Below are 20,076 nucleotides of genomic sequence, written 5' to 3'. Positions count from 1 at the left end.
AGTTATGTGCATTTGATCACCATCTATATATTTTTAATTTTGGTTAACCTTTTTAAATAATCCTTTGATTACCTTCTAACTGCCTTCTATTTTTTTTCTTTTCAAGTTTAGTTAGCCTGTTAAGATAGTTATTTAATTATATTCTGACTACGATTATTTGATTACATTTTTTCTTTTATTATAGTAATTTTATATTGCCTTCTAATTACCCTATAATTAGTTCTCATTATTTAAAATGTTTAATTGTGATTTGATATATTAATTGGTAGTTGTTTGATTGGTATTTCACATCGATCATATGTATATTTATTTATTTCCTTAACTTCACATGATTTTAATTTATTTTTTTTGCTAACATCGAATGACGAATCACAGTTCTCAAGGTTTGACTTGAAAAATTAAGCTTTTAAAGTACCATACCTTCGCATTTGCTAGCTAAAAAATAAAAAGGGGATTCATCATATCTTATTCTTAGTATAGTAAATAATTTTTTTTATAGTCATTTGGTTTTCATCTTATTACCGTATGAAAGTGTTTTATTTTTGTCAATTAGTCATTCGTCTAATTGACTTTTGATTTTCATATAATCACCTTATATATTTTTTTCCACATAATTGGTAGTTTTTAATAAAAATCACAAAAAACGTTATCGATAATATGACAATCAAATATATTATAACAATGTCTTTCAAAATATTTAATGAAAATCACATAACAATCAAATAGAAATCACAAAATATAAACACTAAGTAGTAAGGGTGTTACCTGATATCTAATGAAAATAACATGAAAAATCAAATAACAAACGAAAAGAAATCGCAACGTACCTAATAGCATGCAATCAGATAACACTCACGTACAAATTAGAAAGGAATAAGATAGCAATCAAATAGAATTTTTTTGTAGTGTATCTTCATTCGAACAAGTTCAATTTGTGGTTATTAGCCTTTCTCTATCGTTAATCGGCTCTCTGGATGGTACCGAGGAGCGATTTTTTTTGTTTATGTAATATGGTGCAATTCCCATTTTAGTTTTTTGATTGGTTAAACTGTTATTCTTCCCTGAGTTGTGAGTACAAACTATAAATTACTTAGATTGATTTTTTGTACTATACTCATAATAATTACTACTCACTTGACTTATCCTTTAATATATATATATATATATATTTTACTATGTTCGTTTTTAATTTATTTGTTAAAATGAGAGTTACTTACAATGAATCAACTTTAATACCATTATATATCTTATAACAATCGTTTTAAACCTTATTCATTAAAGAATGATATCTATTAATTAACAAATAAAACAACTCTACTTTTTCTTGAAGCCAAAATTTAACTTTGAAAGTTTTCCTCAAAATACAAAATCTATTCTTTAGAAAACTTTAAAACATGAGTATACATTATTGAGAATTAAAAGTAGATAAAATTCATCTATTCTTTCTTTCTATAAAGATTTTGGAGGACGACTATTCATTTCAGCAAGTTTGTTCCCAAATTCAAGTAACTCTTTACTTGTATCATCTCTATGAACGATAGCCTCTATGAAGCACAAACAATCATTATGATCTCTTGTTGCTATTTCGATCGCTTTCACCAATTGTTCCTCTGTTTGAACCTGTATACGTTGAAAATCAAATTTGATCAAAATGACAAGTAAGGTAAAGAATGTGAGCTATAGTTGATATCTATAAGGTTATTCAATTAAAATAATGATGAAAAGCAACTGAAAATTTACCTTCCTTGTCCAACAGTTACCATTGTGATTATGCATGGCATCAACTAGAGCACAGTAGTCCCAATTCTTAATGATATTATATGGGCCATCATGGATCTCAACTTCAATGGTATATCCACCATTATTTATCAAGAATATAATGTTCCTTTGACCTAATCTTAGCATTGTGGACAAATCTTGGGGAGCCATCTGCAAAATTAGCGTAATATGATTCAATTTATTTAACAAAATTAATTGGATAATGAAATACATTAAAACTCAAACTAACTTGAAAGCTTCCGTCACCAATGCAAAGAACCACACGACCATTTGATGAAGAAGCTTGTGCATATCCAAGAGTAGCACCTAAAGACCATCCGATAGATGCATACACCATTTGCATCTCATACCTACACATTTCTTCAAACATTATATTATAGTCAAAGTAATTATAAAGTTATGAGCCATTTGAATATAGAATTTTACCCGCATGATTGTGGTAATTTAAGTTTTTGACCATGAAACCAAGAATCACCGGCCTCAGAAATTACTGCCATGTCATCGGTCAACATTTTCTGAATATGTTTGAAAAGAACGTTGACTCGTAAGCCTTCACCCGGCTCTGACGTGGCAGGACTTGACTCCGGAATATAAATCCGACGATAATTTTCATACGATGTTGAATTGGGCTTCACCCGTTTAGTCAGGGCCCAAAGAAAGTCCTTCATTAAAATCGGCCCAAACCTAAGCCCATTTGGAAACACCACGTGATCCGTTTCTACAATAATGGCTTTGTTTTTCTTGTAGGAAAGAGAGAAGCCGACGGTTTCCAATTCGTCAAATATGGCTCCGGCGAAAATTGACCCATCAGCTATTTCTACCGTCTCGCTGCAGAAGGCAGTGCTGATAACTCCCCAGTAAGTTCCGATAAAATGTGGGTGGTTCTCCGGGAACATTCCTTTGGCTGACGGCGTGACGGCCACCGCATAGTCACAAGTGTTGGCTAGCTCCATGAACGCGGCTTGTGCTTTGGCGACCCGCAGCTTCTTCCCGCCGACTAAGACTGGCTTGACGGCGCCGTTTAGAAGTTCTGCTGCCTTTTCCACTGCCATCTCTAAACTCGTTTGGTTGCTTTGCCTGTGTGAATTTTTTTGAAAATTTTCAAATTCATTGGAACCCAATTCCCCTCCGATGATATATTATGGAGTTTTTTATTTACACATAATGTGAAGTACTTTAAGAATAGAAATTACTTGGGAGAGGTGGAAAGTGGAATAAGTTGTTGCATAGAGAAAGAAGGATGAGGAATTGCTGCCAAATTGCAAGCAATGCTAATATAAACTGGCTTGCTTTCTTCCAAACACTTGGAAATTGCACAATCTATCTCCCATTGTGCATCTTTCAAGTTATTGATAACTGCCTTATACACAACAAAACACAAAACAATAAACCATAGTTAAGTCACATTAATTAGTAGCAATAAACGTATGGATCAATCTCCAATTTACTGTTTTTACTTTTTCGTTCTAACGATACTACCTGATAGCAAGTGACAGTTCGAAAGCATTGAAGTTCTTGACTGAAATCCGGCAACCCAATTGTATGATGAAGAATCGTCTGGTTATTTCCATATTCATTGGAGTTGGGGCCACCAACAATACAAACAACAGGAAGATCATCAGAGTAAGCACCAGCAATGGCGTTGATCAAACTAAGCCCACCAACAGTAAAGGTCACAGCACAAGCTCCAACGCCACGACGCCTGGCGTAGCCATCGGCCGCATACCCAGCATTGAGCTCGCTGCAACACCCCACAAGGTTCAACCCTTTTTCGGCCACAAAGTAATCAAGAAGTATGAGATTGGAGTCTCCTGGAACCGAAAAGATATCAGAGATACCGATTTGAACAAGACGACGGGCTAGGTAGTGGCCTAACGTGGACAGGACAACAGAAGGGTCAGCCATTTGAGGTCCATTGTTAGTAGTAATGGTTTGAGATTTGGAGTGAGGCTTGTAAACGCCATTGGAGGTGGGAGGTTTGAGCATTGAGCGAGTAGCCATCGTTGGTATTGATATGGTGGAGGAAATGGTTTCAGCTTGGAGTCCATTTTGTAGGTTGACCGGCATGGTTGATATGAATAATTTAGAGAACAAATTATTAGTAAGAAGGGAAAAGAAAAAGGAAAAAACTTTGAAGAATGTGTATTTTTGTATTGTGTTTTCTCTTCTTTGATCTACTCTATATATATTGGTTGATTTGTGGTTATAAGTTAGAAATTTAAGTTGTGATGATGGTTTGCGTTTCTTAATTTTAATAACTTAATATTTTTAAAAAAATAGAAATGCATAAATAACGTTTGCTTTTATCAAGACAAACACACATTAATATTTGAATCATATAAATGCTAGAGAAAGTTAAAACACAATGTGTATAGTAAAGATCTTCTTAGATAGTAATATTAGAGGATTGTTTCTATTGGTTTTTGAAAACAAAAGTGTTGATTATCAATTAATTAAAAATTTTAGTTTTTAAAATGAAGAAAAATATTGTTTTAATTAAAGTTAAAATGTAACACATACAAATTATCTGACATTAAAATATTGTTTGGTTAATATATTGGACATCCTACTCGAAATAGATTTTTTAAATTATTGATCAACTTGTTTTGTTGTATGTGACAATTTTTTAAATTTGAAACAATAAGTTGAATACACAGACTTAGCTCTTACTTAAAAGTACTTTAGTTTAAAATTTTAAAATCTTGCTTGAAGATTATTTTGATTTTGACTTTAGTTTTTTTATAATTAAGCTATAAATATTACTGTCATCTCCAAATTTCTTTATTTATTACCTATGTTATATTAATTATTTAAAAAACCAAATTAAAATTTAGTACTTAACGTAAAGTAGTTTTTAAAAACAAAAGTTGTTTACGTCTTTTTGGAAATTAAATTAGCCATAATTTCGAAACAAAAATGCCAACTATTGTACCAAAGAAATAAGTTTAATTTTTTAAAACAAAAGCGAAAAAAAAAAAAAAACAAGAGACTTATTAAATGAGTATTAGTTAATTAATTTAATACAGAATAGTTGAGTTTGAGTTTGTAACTTATCAAATAAATAAACATTTAACTTGAATGCAACATGGTTTTTTTAATAATAAATAATGTAACTTAAACTGTTTTCAGGTTCGAACATAATAATAATCATAATATTATTTGTATGATTATTTTGAAAAGTGTTTAAATACAATCAAGTGGAAGAATTTAAACTCGAAATCTGTCTTCAACCATATTACTCAAACTAATTAAGCTAAGTTTAAATTTCTCCATTTCGACATGTAAGGATTTAAAAATTGGTTTTTCAAGAAAGAAAATAAAACGAAAAGATGTTTTTTTCAATCAACATAGATTTTCATTAACAATTTAGTTAGTCTCCAATCCTTTTTAATAATTTAGTCTCTATAGTATAAATCTCATCAAAATTAAGTAATTTTTTTTTATAATTAAGTATTATTTATTTTATTGTGTAATAACTTGTTATCATTTTGCAGTACAATTTATGGAATTTACACACTAATGTTTTCAGCACAAACACAATATACAGACAACAACTCAACAAAATTTCATAGTGGAAATCCTAATAAGAACCTGACTTTGCTCTTAAATATGAACAACAAAAATTAGAAATAACTCATTCAAATTTTGTAGAGCTTAAATAAAGAAAGAATCTAAGAAGAATAAATATGTAGGATTTTTCATGCAAGGAATAAATTAATTTGCTGATTAGCATTGAAGACATCTTGTAGGATATTTTTTTTAGACAACTAGGAAAGCAACTCCAAAGACTAAAGCCAGGCAATCTTAAACAAATATAGCCTAACCCCTAATCTTTAACAAGCTTTCGTCGACCTTTAGCAATTACATTTTAGGACAAGATATCGCAGTTCAGTTAAAAACCATAACAACCAAATGTCGTAAACAATGTCCAATAACAACAATTATCTCAAACCAATAACATCATTAAATTCTTGGAAAAGGTTGGGGACTAGACCTTCGCCATCTTGCCCCTACAACAAGTTAAAGCTCAAGGAAAGAACACAATAGAAACATATAAATCATATACTCATTGGTAAGAACATAGGTTTTTGAGCTAACAACATCCGGCAAATCAAACAATGATAACAAATGAGCAGCTAGATCAGAGCATGATAACCAATATAACACATAGCTTAATTCAACATAGAGACTTCAATATAGAATTGAGCAGAAGTCCCCGTTTAATACAGTATATATTGGTCAGAAGGAGAGAAATTCCAGATTAAAGGGAGGAAAGAGACCAACTAGCAATGTCAATCTTATGCAAAATGATATATTTGACCCTAAACTTTATTTACCAACTAGCTAATCTTAGGCAGAATCTCTCTCACTACTCCATCTGTCAATTCTAACACAAAATCCCTCACGGTTGGTCTTTGCTTAGTAACATTATCTCCTCTACCCTAGCTCTTTCAAAAAATTTATTAATAAGAACCATATATATAGAACCCAAAATAGAGACTCCTCACATACACTTTTCTAAAATTAAGAGTATCATAATCATTAAACTCAAGTGACAAATTCACACGTACCTCTTGGACAAATTTAAGATACTACCAAACATTCAACACAATTATATATTATCAAACCAACTTTTTAACAAATAATTTCATAATCTCTAAATCATATTGAGCTCGTCCATATAGTTTTTTGTTTGTCGTGGAATGACACTCCATCAAGAAGCACAAAGAGAATCGAGAAGATACAATTTTTTTTCCTGGTCTTAAGAGTAAAACTATCTTTATTAAAACTTGAGGTGTTCAACGAAACCATACTTTGATAAAGTTTAATATTTCAAATAAGTGAATTTAAACCATGATAAGTAAGTTGAGACAAATTATTAAATAGGTAAAGTTGTTTAATGTTAGAAACTTAAGTGACAAATCGTAGCTACAAGAATCAAGAGCCCAAATATATATAACAAATATAACAGAGAAATGTGGATATTACAAAAGGTTCTTCTCTTGCTCAATATTATATTATTTGGTCTTAGTTTATCTCCTAATTTTAAAAAGAAAGGCCAAAATATTGATGAAATTCTTACATAAATTTGCACACATTTCCAACATTTTTTTATAAAAAATATAATCAATATAAAGGACCATAAAAACCTCTTGATCTTACTAATATTGCACTATATTTACCATAAGGCAGTTGAACTATGCTGTTAAATCAATTTTTCAAAAGCTTTGGAGGATGACTACCCATAGCTGCAATCCTGCTTCCAAACTCAAGTAACTCTTTACTTGTATCATCTCTATGAGCAATGACCTCTATGAAACACAAACAATCATTTCGATCTTTCATTGCTATTTCAATTGCATTTACTAACTCTTCCTCCGTATGAACCTAACATGCAAACAACATTTTATTTTAAAATAATCATTTATAGAAAGTGTACATGAGAAATAAAGGTACGAGGAGAATTCACCTTTGTAGTCCAACAATTGCTTTGATGATTGTTTACAGCGTCAACAAATGCAGTGTAATCCCAATTATTGATAATATTGTACGGACCATCGTGGATTTCTACTTCAATTGTGTATCCCCCATTATTTATCAAAAATATAATATTTTTTTGTCCCAATTTTAACATTGTAGACACATCTTGTGGAGCCATCTGTCACGATATAATCCTTTTAATATAAAGTTAAAAAGTAATTAAAAGTATTTAAATTTGAACTTTAGAATAAGCATGTAACAAAAATAATAAATCAAATATAGCAGAAAGGTATGTATTGATATAAAAAAGTTGACCTGAAAACTTCCATCACCAATACAAAGAAGTAAACGCTTGTGTGGAGCAGCTTGTGCATATCCTAAAGTTGCTCCCAAAGACCATCCAATTGATGCATACAACAATTGTACCTCATACCTACACATTTCATCACTTTCAGTTAATTTGCTCCTTCATTTGTTACTTTTCCATCTTTCAAATATATCACAGTCGTATCTAATGAATTCGTTAAAATTGATTAACTTAAAAGATCAAAATAGTTATTTTTTAAAAAAGAAAATTGGTAACTATACGAATTGTTTAGAGACAAAAATGGAATTAACTAAAATTCTATGCATAACAAAAATAAATAAATAAATAAATAAAATAGCATGGAGATGAAATCCCTTGAAAGCAAGGGATAAAAATGATATTTTAGATCAAATAATATAATCAAAGCTTTGGGGAAGCAAAGATTTAAATTGGATGAGAAAAGAAATACCCGCATGATTTTGGTAGTTTAAGTTTTTGAGAATGAAACCAAGAGTCACCAGTCTCCGCTATCACAGTCATGTTGCTGCTCAACATTTTTTGAATATGTTTGAAAAGAACGTTTACTCGCAATTCCTCCCCCGCCTCCGATTCCGGTGGACTCGACTCCGCTATGTAAATCCGGCGATAATTCTCATACGCCCTCGAATTGGGCTTCAACCGTTTACCCAAAGCCCAAAGAAAATCTTTCATTTGAACCGCCCCATAACTCTCCCCGTTTGGAAACACAACGCTATCTGGTTTTACGATTATGGCTTTGTTCTTTTTGTAGGCAAGTGAGTAGCCGACTGTTTCCAGTTCGTCTAAATTGGCTCCCACGAAAATTGAGGCGTCCGCTATTTCCACCGTCTCCCCGCAGAAGGCGGTGCTCACTGTTCCCCAGTAAGTTCCGATGAAATGTGGGTGGTTCTCCGGGAACATGCCTTTTGCCGATGGTGTAACCGCGACGGCGTAGCCACAAGAGTCGGCTAGCTCTAGGAATGCTGCTTCGGCTTTGGCGGGTCGTAGCTTCTTTCCGCCGATCATTACGGGCTTGATGGCTGTATTTAGAAGGTCAGCTGCTTTTTCCACTGCCATCTCTAAACCCATTTGATTACTTTGCCTGTAATATCGTTAAGCAACAATTAATCATGGATTAACTTTCTTATTTTTTAAATTTGATATTTGAGGAGTATATTTAGATTGACACAGTTGCAAATAAAGTAATTATATCTGAGTATTTGTAGATATAAACCATGCAAATAAAAATTTGAATGTAGCAAAATTTAGATCTTATCTAATTATATGATAGGTATATTAGCAATAGGATAGAAGATTATTATTGGTTAATCATGATAGGTTATATTTTTAAACTTAAAAAAAAAAAAGATTTTGATTTTGAGTTTTTTTTTTTTTTTTTTTAAATCAATGAACCATACTAAGTCATGACCTACTCTTCACAAACAAATAAAATCTAATATATTGTCTTCTACCCTTTTTTAGTTGGGAATAACTGTGAATGTTATAGCCTCCTAATGCAAGGGTCATATGTCTTGTGGTCATCTTCATTTATCTTACTGTACTTTTACCAAAATTATTAATGTAGATGAAGAGAAATTAAGATAGCAATAGACATGACCATTAGGCTACATTAAGTTAAATTTGCATGCTTGTTGAGGGAAGAAATCTCTTATCATTATTTTCATAATTACTATGTCCTTTAAATTAAATTGGAATAATATTTGTTGGGATGAAAAATAATTACTTGGGAGAAAGTGAGAGGGGGATGAGTGGTTGGGCAGAGAAAGAAGGATGAGGAATAGCCACCAAATTGCAACAAATGCTAATGTAAACTGGTTTGCTTTCTTCCAAACACTTGCAAATTGCTTTATCTATTTGCCACTGTGCATCTTCCAAACTGTCAATAATGGCCTATACACAACCACAAGAAAGAAAGGAAAAAAAAGAAAAGTTATTTAGGACTTCTGCTCAACATCACTTCTTTTTATTGTCAGTATGTGAAAAACTTAGATGCTTCCAAAATCATTTTTATTGCTTGCCCTAGCATCCAAGTGGTACTCAGTAAACGAATAATATTTTTAATTTAAAATGCTAGCTACCTGATAACAAGTGACATTTTGAAAGCATCGAAGTTCTTGACTGAAATCCGGCAACCCAATTGTATGATGAAGAATCTTCTTACTTCCATAATCATTTGAGTTTGGTCCGCCCACAATACAAATCACAGGAAGATCCTCAGAGTAAGCACCTGCAATAGCATTGATAAGACTAAGGCTACCAACAGTGAATGTCACAGCGCAAGCTCCAACACCACGGCTCCTAGCATAACCATCGGCCGCATAACCAGCATTAAGCTCGTTGCAACACCCCACAAGGTTCAACCCTTTTTCTGCCACAAAGTAATCAAACAAAACCAGATTAGAGTCTCCTGGGACTGAAAAGATATCAGACACACCGATTTCAACGAGTCGACTGGCTAAGTAATGGCCAAGTGTCGATGGTGCAGTGGTAGGCGGTGGGACTATGACCAATGGGGAGCCATTATTCTTGCTGCTAATAATTTTATCGGAGGCTAATGAGGCATTGGTTACACGCTCAATCCTTGGGCTATAGGCTACCATTGGCCTGGTTTGAGTTTGGAAATGATAGCCATTTTCAAGCTTATTCATTCGTAAAAGTTGACCGACGCCTAAACTATTTATCCACATCGTGATTCCCATTGATCGATCACTCCTACGTTATTGTCTAATTTTCACGTTATATATAAACAAAGGACCTTTGGAAACTTTCTTGTGGATGTGTTCATGTTTAACAAGTGGCTTTTTTTTGTTATCAACTACTTTTGTGTAGTAGGTAAACTTTTAAATAAATGGACAAATATGAGTTGAGTATAGTACAATTATTAGGTGAATTCCTTGTTATAGATAGAAAAAAATAGGAATAAACTTTCTATTAAAATTATATTTTTATTGGATGGAGATCAGATTACAAAATAGATGGATGCGACAAGGTGGCACTCAAGTTCTTTTCATAAAGCAAAATACTTTTAGGTGCATCTTGAGATAAATCAATTCTCTATATGTACATTGACCACTCTTATTATTCACAAAAAAAAAATAACATAATATTTTTTAAAAAAGATGTAAAAAAAAATTGTCCCATGGGAACTAATGATTTGACAATTAATTAATTTACGAAAGTAACAATAACACATGCAACAAGAGATACATGTAAACATGTTTATAAGATATATATGCTCTCGGAGTTAGCTATTATAATCATATGTAATTATAGTTGAGTTATAATGGTTTGTGTTTGGGGTGTAGAATATTTTAATTTGAGATATAATAAAATATGTATTTGACCCGAACTAAAATATTTTAGTTTGAGAAAAAAAATAGTAAATATTATAACTAAAAGTAAAATAATGATGAACGTAAATATCATAGCAAATTGGAGTTTTGAAATAGAATTGAGGATTACAAAAAAAAAAAAATACTTACTATAACAAGGAGGTGGTTATTATAGTCTTAGATAGTTATTGTCCCAAACAACCCTCCGGGATTATTTGATTTTTGCAACACTAAAAAAAATTGTATTCCATGATGAGATATGTTTAGTTAACGAATGTATAGAACCTTAGTTTCACCGTAGGTTCTATTTGTATCATATTGTCAACAACTTTTATAAAAGATTTAAGTTTAATACATTGAAAATTTATGTATATCGTGTCGAATGTCAATTCTAAATTCAAATATTTAATAAAGCAATTGAAGACATCACGTGAATTAACAACAACTAATATTGGACAATTGACTCAAGCACATGACAACATATTTAGGTACGGATAAATGACGACAAATCTATTAAAGTGCATGAATGAAGTCTTAAAAGGAGCTTGAATATTGTCGATGTATCAATTATTTTGAGAAAAGAAGAGAAGAAATTAGATTTTCATTCCAGCATTGAGATAAATACACCCGGTAATTATTTCTAACACGTACGCGATTAGTTTTAAACAAAGTCTACAATACTAAGTGAAGTCACTTTGCAGTTACGCACTTAATAAAAGCTTGAAATGGGTTGCAAGATCTAGTAAACATGAGGTGTTGATCGACATAAAGCCGTGTTTCATGTGAAAACCAGACGTCATAGCCTTAATGTAAAAGAAGGAAATATTCAAATATTAAGGTTGAATGCTTCAGATGTAATAAATGACTTTTGGCATACAATGTTATATTTTATGGTTGTATGTTCACAATTTAACATGAACTACGAAGATTTCATTAAGGACTACTAAAAACTTTCAAAGTATGATTCATGTTACTCTCCTTAATTTCAACTTGTACCACATGAAGATTACTAGATCACACATGTTATGCCCGTCTTACATCCTAACTCATCATTGTTGAGAAAACTCGATTGACTAAAGAATTCACAATATCATAAAGAGATGGATTGAAGGGAATCGAGTGCTCAAGTACAATGTGGATTTTGTGGTCAACAAAGTCATAATCGAAGAAAATGTCATTTGCTACAGAGTCGAACACCAGATAATTAAAAATTTGTGTATTCAATTTATTTTTTGTATGTGTACCAAGTGGTTCGATAAACTTATTTTATATAATCCATTATGTAATATTTTTTGTTGTACCTACTTTTTTACTTTCTAATTACTATTTTCTATGTAGATTATGGCTTTAAACCCACGAGTGATTGATCCTAAGATTGATCCTAATGTTCTATATTATCAATCTTTTCATCGATCTTCATTTGTGTGAGATGATAGAACATTAGGTAAGTTGGCTTGTATACGTAGAGAGGGGGTAATCCAATGCAATATCCCACTTCATCGTAACATATTGTCTCTACTTCAAGATTCGGACGTAAAAGTGTTGTTAGGGATACTTGTTAATGGGGAACCTGTTGTCAGTTAAGTGCATGAAGATTGGAAAAATTAATGTCAGATGTTACTTGGTGTGGTCTCATTTGCTAATAAAATAAAGAGATCAACATTAAGTCTCATGTGGTTAGCGACACAATTTCTCAAACATAATGATGACGCAGAGGAGGAAATCGTCATCAGCGATATGCAAGAGCATAGATTTTAACATAATATGTACTATCTACCAGATTGGCTATGTTTTTGTGTCATTGGGGACATGTCTGAGCGGAAGAAGTTGGACTTGATGAAGCTTACCATAATGTGGAAAAAGTGCCTCCCATGACACAAAAACATAGCCAATCTGGTTATGATAGTCTGATGATGATGAAACCAACATTTGAAGCATAATATTGTGATTTTGAGGTAGGTACATGATATTATGATTTGACGATCAGTCTATCATCTTCATATACATGGATGTCGATCCATCAACTTCTTACATGCATTGACACGGATGTGACCATGGAAAACATAACGAATATTTATACTATGAAACACCTCCAAAGGTATTAGATCGACAAAAGTACCAACAAGAATCAGAGAACCAAGAGGAGCCATAACAACATAGATTAGAGTTGATGACGACAACCAGATTGAAATTGACGACGTTCGAGTTGTGGAACACATTGATTTTCTTTTATCTTTTAAATAAATGTAATTTGGCTATTAAAAAATATTTTAATTTACATTTAATTTTTTCAATTTTAGGTCATTATTAAAATAGGGTTCAAAGAATTATATTTTTTAATAATTAAAAATACAATTATAAATTAAATGGATAAAGGATAAAAATATATAATTTATAAACAAATCAAAATTTTAATATGGTTTGATCTAATTATTTAATTATTTAAAGATATTCATCCCAAATTTTCATATTGGGTGGAAGAAGGTAATAACAAAATTTAAGTTGTGAAAAAGTATTAAAAAAAAAAAAAGACGAGAGTGAACGAACAAGAAAGTAAAGAACAATAATAAAATTTAAATTTTGAAAAAAATATTTTTTTTAAAAAAAAAAAGTGTTAGATTTGAATCCAACACGTTAGAAAGAGAAAGCAACGTGAATCGGAGGAAGAAAGCAATGTCATAGGCTCCACCCAAGAGAGCAAAAACTATACCATTTCTATAAATATTTTTACAACTACAATATTTTAATAATCATTTTGAGAAGTTACATTATTCATCAGAATTTCTCTTTCTCTTTCTTTTTTTTTTTTTTTTTTTTAAATGTATAAAGGGAGGGACTTGATCAATCATATATAATCTTAACTTCTCTCTTTCCTTTTCATGGTGAGCTAAGGAATCGGGATTTAGGAATAGGAGATGTAACAATGATAATGACTCGTAGTTTTCCTCATCTATGCATTTGTCGGTTGACGGTAGAGCTACTCAAAAAATAAATACAAAAGTATAGAAAGATAACATCCAAGCTATATATTTCCCAAATCTCAATTTTGAAAAAGAAAATTCAACTTTAACAATACTCTAAATTCTCTTCTACTTGTTTTTTTGGTGGAACAACTTAGATTTCTTTCTCCAACCCTTGGATTACATGAAAATAAATATCTTACTCTTTCCTACATCCATAAATTTTATTCATTTACACTTTACAATTCAATAAAAGTAATTTTAAAGAATGATCAAATATCACTTTTATTTTAATTAATTATCAAATAGCTAACTTTAACATTAACAATGTAGTGTTGTTTTTTATTGTAAAAAAATAATTAAAATGACTCCACAATATCAAAAATATATTATTGACTTCCACACTAGATGTTAAATCTCTCCCGTTTGAATAAAGAAGGAAAACTTATTCCAATTATTTTTAGGTGACATGCTTTTGTTGTAATTCTTTTAGACAGTTTTTAACAAGTTTTGTTTGGATTGATTGGCCAAAAAATATATATATATATATAATTTTTATTATAAAAAAATTGGATAAAAATGGTTCCAAAAAATGACTTATTTTATTCTCGGAAACTCAAATAAAGTACAAACTTAAAATTTGTTTCTAATGAAGGTATTTCTGTATTTTAATTGAGTTAAGCTTTGGTTATTGTTAATTAATTCTTATTTGATTATGTATATATATATTAGTAATAATCAAAATAAATTTTTATTAATGTTAGTAACTATCATTAGATTATCTATATGGCAAAGATTTTGGGCAATGCATTTTTAATTGAAAGAAATATGAAAGAGGTGTTGTACCTTAGGTTAATGCTTGATGAGGTGCTCACCCCTAATCAACCTTCATATTCAAATCTATCATTTCTTTGAGTTCTTAGTCTCAAATCTCAATAAACAAAATCACAAGAATGACATTCTAGTCTGATTCTTATTTCACTAACTCTTGTCGGTAATGATGAACTTAATCCCACTTAAACATTATTTTAATTTATGAATCTTCATTTTAAAGTTTAGCAACTGTTCTTATTTATACAAATAAGATCTTTTTTTAAATATAAATAAATATATATATATAGGGACTCTTACCAAATAAATTGTGTCTTTTTTCTTTTTTAATTTTATCTTTTTCTGGGAAGGAAAAGGACAGTGTGGGTCTTGTTGTTTATCAATACATTGCCAACTTATGCAAGTCTTTCGTTATTTAATTTACGAGTGTGTTTCACGTGGACAGAGAAGTCCATGGTCTATATAATATATTAGTACAAATTTGGTGCTCAAAATTTAAACGGGTGACCTCTTGTCTATAAATTTATTCTAGTGTCTATTCATTCATATTAGTTGTTTATCATTTATAACCAAACTTGTAACTATTTTGTTCCATTTTTACGCTTTTTTTTCTTTGTTTCTTATCCACTTTTTATCAATAGTTTAAGAAATAAGTTAAATTTCAAAAAATTAAAAAAACACGCTTTTAAAAATTTATTTGTCTTTAAGATTTAGCTAATAATTCAACTATTGTATATATTAAACATGCAAACTATATGTTAACAAAATGAACTAAAATATCAATAGACATTAACATATTATAATTATGTATGGAGAGATGTTTGTAAAGATTTTTAGTAGTTTTGTTATTTAAAACAAATAAAAAATGGGTTTAAGGAATTAGAATTTTGTTTTTCCCTTGTCTTTAGTCACTTATATTTATTCATCTTTAGGGTAAAATGAATATATTGAGAAATTAAAAATTAGTTAAATTGAATTTTATGAATTTTTATGTTTGTTTTGTAGCTCAAAACTAAGCCTTAAACAATTAATTAATACTTTGTGAGTGTTCTGAAAAATAGTGGGTTTAATAAGATTAAATATATATAAAAGTGATTTAATATTGATTTGTATCAGTGATTCTATAATGCTATTTGAAAGAAAAGGACAAAGAAGATCTGAATTTCTCAACAAATCTTGATTCCTTTGCTATTCTTTATTGGCAGTAAGAAAATACAAATACATAGGTGAGGTTGATTGATCCACTTTTTGTTCTCAAAACCAAATACTTCCAAATGAATAATTGAAAATTTTTAATTTTAACGTTGGTATTCCATGATGACGTACTTTCTCCCAACAATAATGGGTTTCCGTTCTTAAAACGAAAATTTTAAATTATTGGTATTGAAAATCTACACAAAAAATAAAAAAAATCTCACTCTCATGCTTTATAAAGCTTTATAATTCTTTATAAGATAGATGAGTTATTTCTCTTACTTTATAATTGGTTTTGAGATGAAATCGTATACTATCAAATATAGTACAAAGTTTTATTAAAGATTGGTAAATATAAACTCAAATCATGGTTGGATAAATTTTTTTGGGATCAATCACAAATTATCACATCATTTATTAAATTAACGGTGAAAAGTGTAAATAATTTAATTTAGAACTAATTAAAAAATTAATATGTCCCAAATTCAAATTAAAAACATAAATTGGTCCATAATGTCACATGTTTAACCGTTGGATCAAATTAATTATTTTGGTTCAATTAAATATTATTTACTTGGACTAAAGAGTAAATATGACACAAATTCATGTGATTGAGCCCATGAACTAACCAGACTTAAGCTCATAAGGTTCATCAGAGAACTCTATAAATAAAAATGAGTAAGGTCAAGAGCTAAAAGACTCTCTAACTCCTAAAGTCGATCATCCTCGAAGATTGAACCTCTTTTGAAGATACAAGCTTTCTTCCAAGACTCCAACTTCTACCATCTTTCTTCCAAAACTCCAACTTCCCTCGAAGATTGAAGCTTCTTTGAAATTACAAAACTTTCTTCAAAGACTTAAACTTCCCTCGAAGATTAAAGCTTCTTTGAAGATACAAACTTTCTTCTAAGACTTCAACTTTAAGAACATCACATGCTCCGCTTCCTCAAATTAAGCGTAAGCATCCAATCGAGAGAGAATCAGAGCATCAAATTTTAGAGATCGAATCACATCGCATCAAATCAACAAAAATATAATATCAACTCAAGTTCAACACCACAAATAAGATTTTTCCGAAAATCTCGTGCGAACAACCATCTTAATAAGACATGTTGAGATATTGAAAATCTCATACTGTTAGGACCTTTTATGACCTCATAGAAAAATACGCCTGTTCTACAAAACTTGAAAAGAAATGCATGATTTTTTTAGTATGTTTTGATACTTTTTCTGGATAAAAACTATCATGTGGACGTGGATGTGATTTGCCCCATTAGTTTGTCTAGAATGGATAAATTGGTCAAATGAATGATTTGACAACGGAAAGAAAGTTTTTGCTAGTTTGGATTGATTTTACATTAAGTTTTGATTTTGTTTTTTCTTTTGCATATTTTGCTATTGATATGCAGACACCATCTTTGCATAGTAAATCCCCCAAGCATAAATTGTGGCCTCCCCTCAACTAAATTGGGCATACAATAGGATGGAAACCTTCTTCTTTTCTAGGATCATAATTCAATCACACCCTTGTTGGATATGAGATTTCATCCTCCTATTCACAAAAACTTCACAAACAAAAGTTTCTTCAAACTACTTTGCCTCTGGGATAATTTCTACCCTATGAGAACGTGTATAGAAGAAAGATTTATCAAGGTTTTATCAAATATATATATGAATATGAGATCTATCTTTTTAAAATCGTAAAGTCTAAATTCTAACATTTGTCTCCACACATGAACCAAAATTTAATTTCATTTTTCTATTTCGTAGGAACACTCTTGAGAGACGACTACTAACAACACCAAACTTGCTTCCAAATTCTAGTAACTCTTTACTAGTATCATCTCTATGAACAATAACCTCTATAAAGTACAAACAATATTTTCGTTCTTCCAACACTATCTTAATTGCATTCACCAACTCTTTCTCGATATGAACCTACATGACAACCAAAACTTTATGTTAGAAAAATGTGCCAAAATCTGCCGACTTCTAGTAAAGATCACTTTTTCTCTAATTTATGTTTGGGCGCATTTGACATTAAAAAATGAATACATGTAGGAGAGTGATATTTAGGTATAAGTGACTTAAGTAGTAAAAGTAGTAGGGAGATTTTACCTTGGTGGTCCAACAATTGTTATCATGATTGTGCTTAGCATTAACAAGTAGCAGTGTAATTTCAATTCTTGATAACATTGTTATCTACAGTTATTTATAAAAAATATCATATCATTTTGCTTCAATGTTATCATCGCAGACACACCTTGTGGAATTATCTGTCACAGAAATCATTTCACACCTTATTTAAAAAGTAATAATTTTAACTTAGTTTGAATTATTTTTTAAATATTCAAGTGATTTGCAAATTTTTTACTATTCACACAAATATCTTCTTCCTTTTTGTGTTTTCTTAAAAAAAACACTAAAGTTAAACATAGGTTAAATTACACAAAATATCTAGAAAGTTTTGGAGTTCATCTAAATAAAGGAAGAAAAATATAGAAAATAAAATGTTCAATTATTGATTGAAGCAGGGAAGAGAGAGAAAATGAAAAGGGGTGATGAGGTATATACATTAATCATTCAAGCTTTTAAAAGCTTAGAAGCTTATTTTTGCATTGAGATATATATTCATATATGAAAATTTTTGCTTGGATTGATATACTCACACTAACCAAACATTTATGTGGCCTCAACAAACCCTCTAATTTTTGAAATTTTGCTTTGTCGATCTACATCCAAAGTCAGTTCTCACAACACCATAATTGCATGGTAAACCCCCAACGTATCAAATTGTGGCCTCCCCCTCCACTAAATTGGGCATACAAAAGGATAGAAACCTTCTTCTTTAGTAGGGATCACATAATTCAACCACACCCTTGATATGAGATTTCACCCTCCTATCCTATTCACAAAAACTTCACAAAAAAAAAGGTTTCTTCAAAGTATGTACTTTGCTTCTAGGCCATTTCTATCCTTTAAGAACTTGTATGGAAGAGGATTTATCAAACACTAGTAACGTTTATGCATGTCAAATGTCTTATACCATGTACTTATTAGAAAATTATAAATTATAAAGAAAGAAAATGAAAGGATATGTAGATGAAAAAGAGTCCAAGAAAACTCTTGTATCACTCTAAGAAAATGAGGATGTAATCGAGTTCTTTTAAATTTTTAAATTTTTTATATTTCAATAAATAAATATAATTAAATAATTATTAATTTATTTTTGTTTGTTTTTAAATTTTATTTAACTAATAAAAATTTAGTTTTTTATGACTTACATTTATGACATTATTTATGTCTAGGTGTGAATGAACTTAATTTAGTTTTTATTTAAAGATTCTATTTACAAAACTTACGTAAGGATGTAATACTGTTTAACTACATGTTTTAATTATCTATAAATTAGTTCTAATTTTTATTTTAATTTATAATCTATGGTCATATAGAATTCAAATAGTTTTGCAAATAAAAAATAAGCAATCTTTTATATATCATCTTAATTAATATTAATAATTTATAATTATATTTGATTAGATTGAGAAATGACAATGATAAGAATGTTATTATGTGAGATAAATGAATTTATGAATGAGATAGGAAGGTGAAAGAAACTTGAGATTGAAAGAGAAATAGAAAAAAAAAATATGATGAAAAAGGACGTACATATATATTTAGAAATATTTGTTTTTTCAACATTTTCACTTTTAAATAAACAATTTTAAAAGAAAATTTAGAGGTCATCCACGTATAAGGGTGGAAAAAAAATCAACAAAAATCATAACTATGTTCACAATATATACATAATATCAACAATTATAACTATATCCACAACGTTAACAAACATATAAGAAAGAAACCAACAACTTTGTTCCATACTTGAACATCTATATCATTAAGTACAAAGTTTAAGTTTGAGCACTTAACTACTGAGAATAAAATCTTCTACATGAAATAACTATGTTAAGACAATAAAAGATGAGAAATTTTTATTTTGAATAAAGAATGAAGAAAAAACGATATAAGTGTTACTTGGGTTAGGTCTAACCTAGAAAAATATCTATATTTATTGTGATATAGAGCGAGCAAATAAAAAGTCTTTTGGTTATAAACTTGAACAACATCAAACATTTATAGTAAATGAAAAGTC

At 30.1% G+C, this 20,076-nt stretch overlaps 2 protein-coding genes across 2 annotated transcripts; both read right to left on the bottom strand.

Annotated features, from left to right (window-relative positions):
- Positions 1-1,449: 1,449 nt before the first annotated feature.
- LOC101217060 (pyruvate decarboxylase 1) lies at positions 1,450-3,846 on the bottom strand. Its single transcript, XM_004148582.1, has 6 exons — positions 3,259-3,846; positions 2,973-3,139; positions 2,206-2,856; positions 2,009-2,129; positions 1,741-1,929; positions 1,450-1,620 (listed from the first exon to the last, which is right to left on the bottom strand). Exons 1-6 carry the CDS (start codon positions 3,844-3,846, stop codon positions 1,450-1,452), a joined length of 1,887 nt encoding a protein of 628 aa, XP_004148630.1.
- A 1,627-nt stretch (positions 3,847-5,473) lies between these two features.
- Positions 5,474-10,349, bottom strand: LOC101217304 (pyruvate decarboxylase 1). The gene is made up of 6 exons (XM_004148583.3): positions 9,685-10,349; positions 9,330-9,496; positions 8,037-8,687; positions 7,576-7,693; positions 7,250-7,438; positions 5,474-7,167 (listed from the first exon to the last, which is right to left on the bottom strand). The coding sequence occupies exons 1-6, from the start codon at positions 10,303-10,305 to the stop codon at positions 6,991-6,993; spliced, it is 1,923 nt and encodes a 640-aa protein (XP_004148631.3). The 5' UTR covers positions 10,306-10,349; the 3' UTR covers positions 5,474-6,990.
- Positions 10,350-20,076: the final 9,727 nt, after the last annotated feature.

Source organism: Cucumis sativus, chromosome 4 (assembly GCF_000004075.3).
Source record: "Cucumis sativus cultivar 9930 chromosome 4, Cucumber_9930_V3, whole genome shotgun sequence".
NCBI lineage: Eukaryota > Viridiplantae > Streptophyta > Magnoliopsida > Cucurbitales > Cucurbitaceae > Cucumis > Cucumis sativus.
Note: the sequence above shows the minus strand (reverse complement) of the source record. Positions and strands in the feature narration are given on the sequence as shown.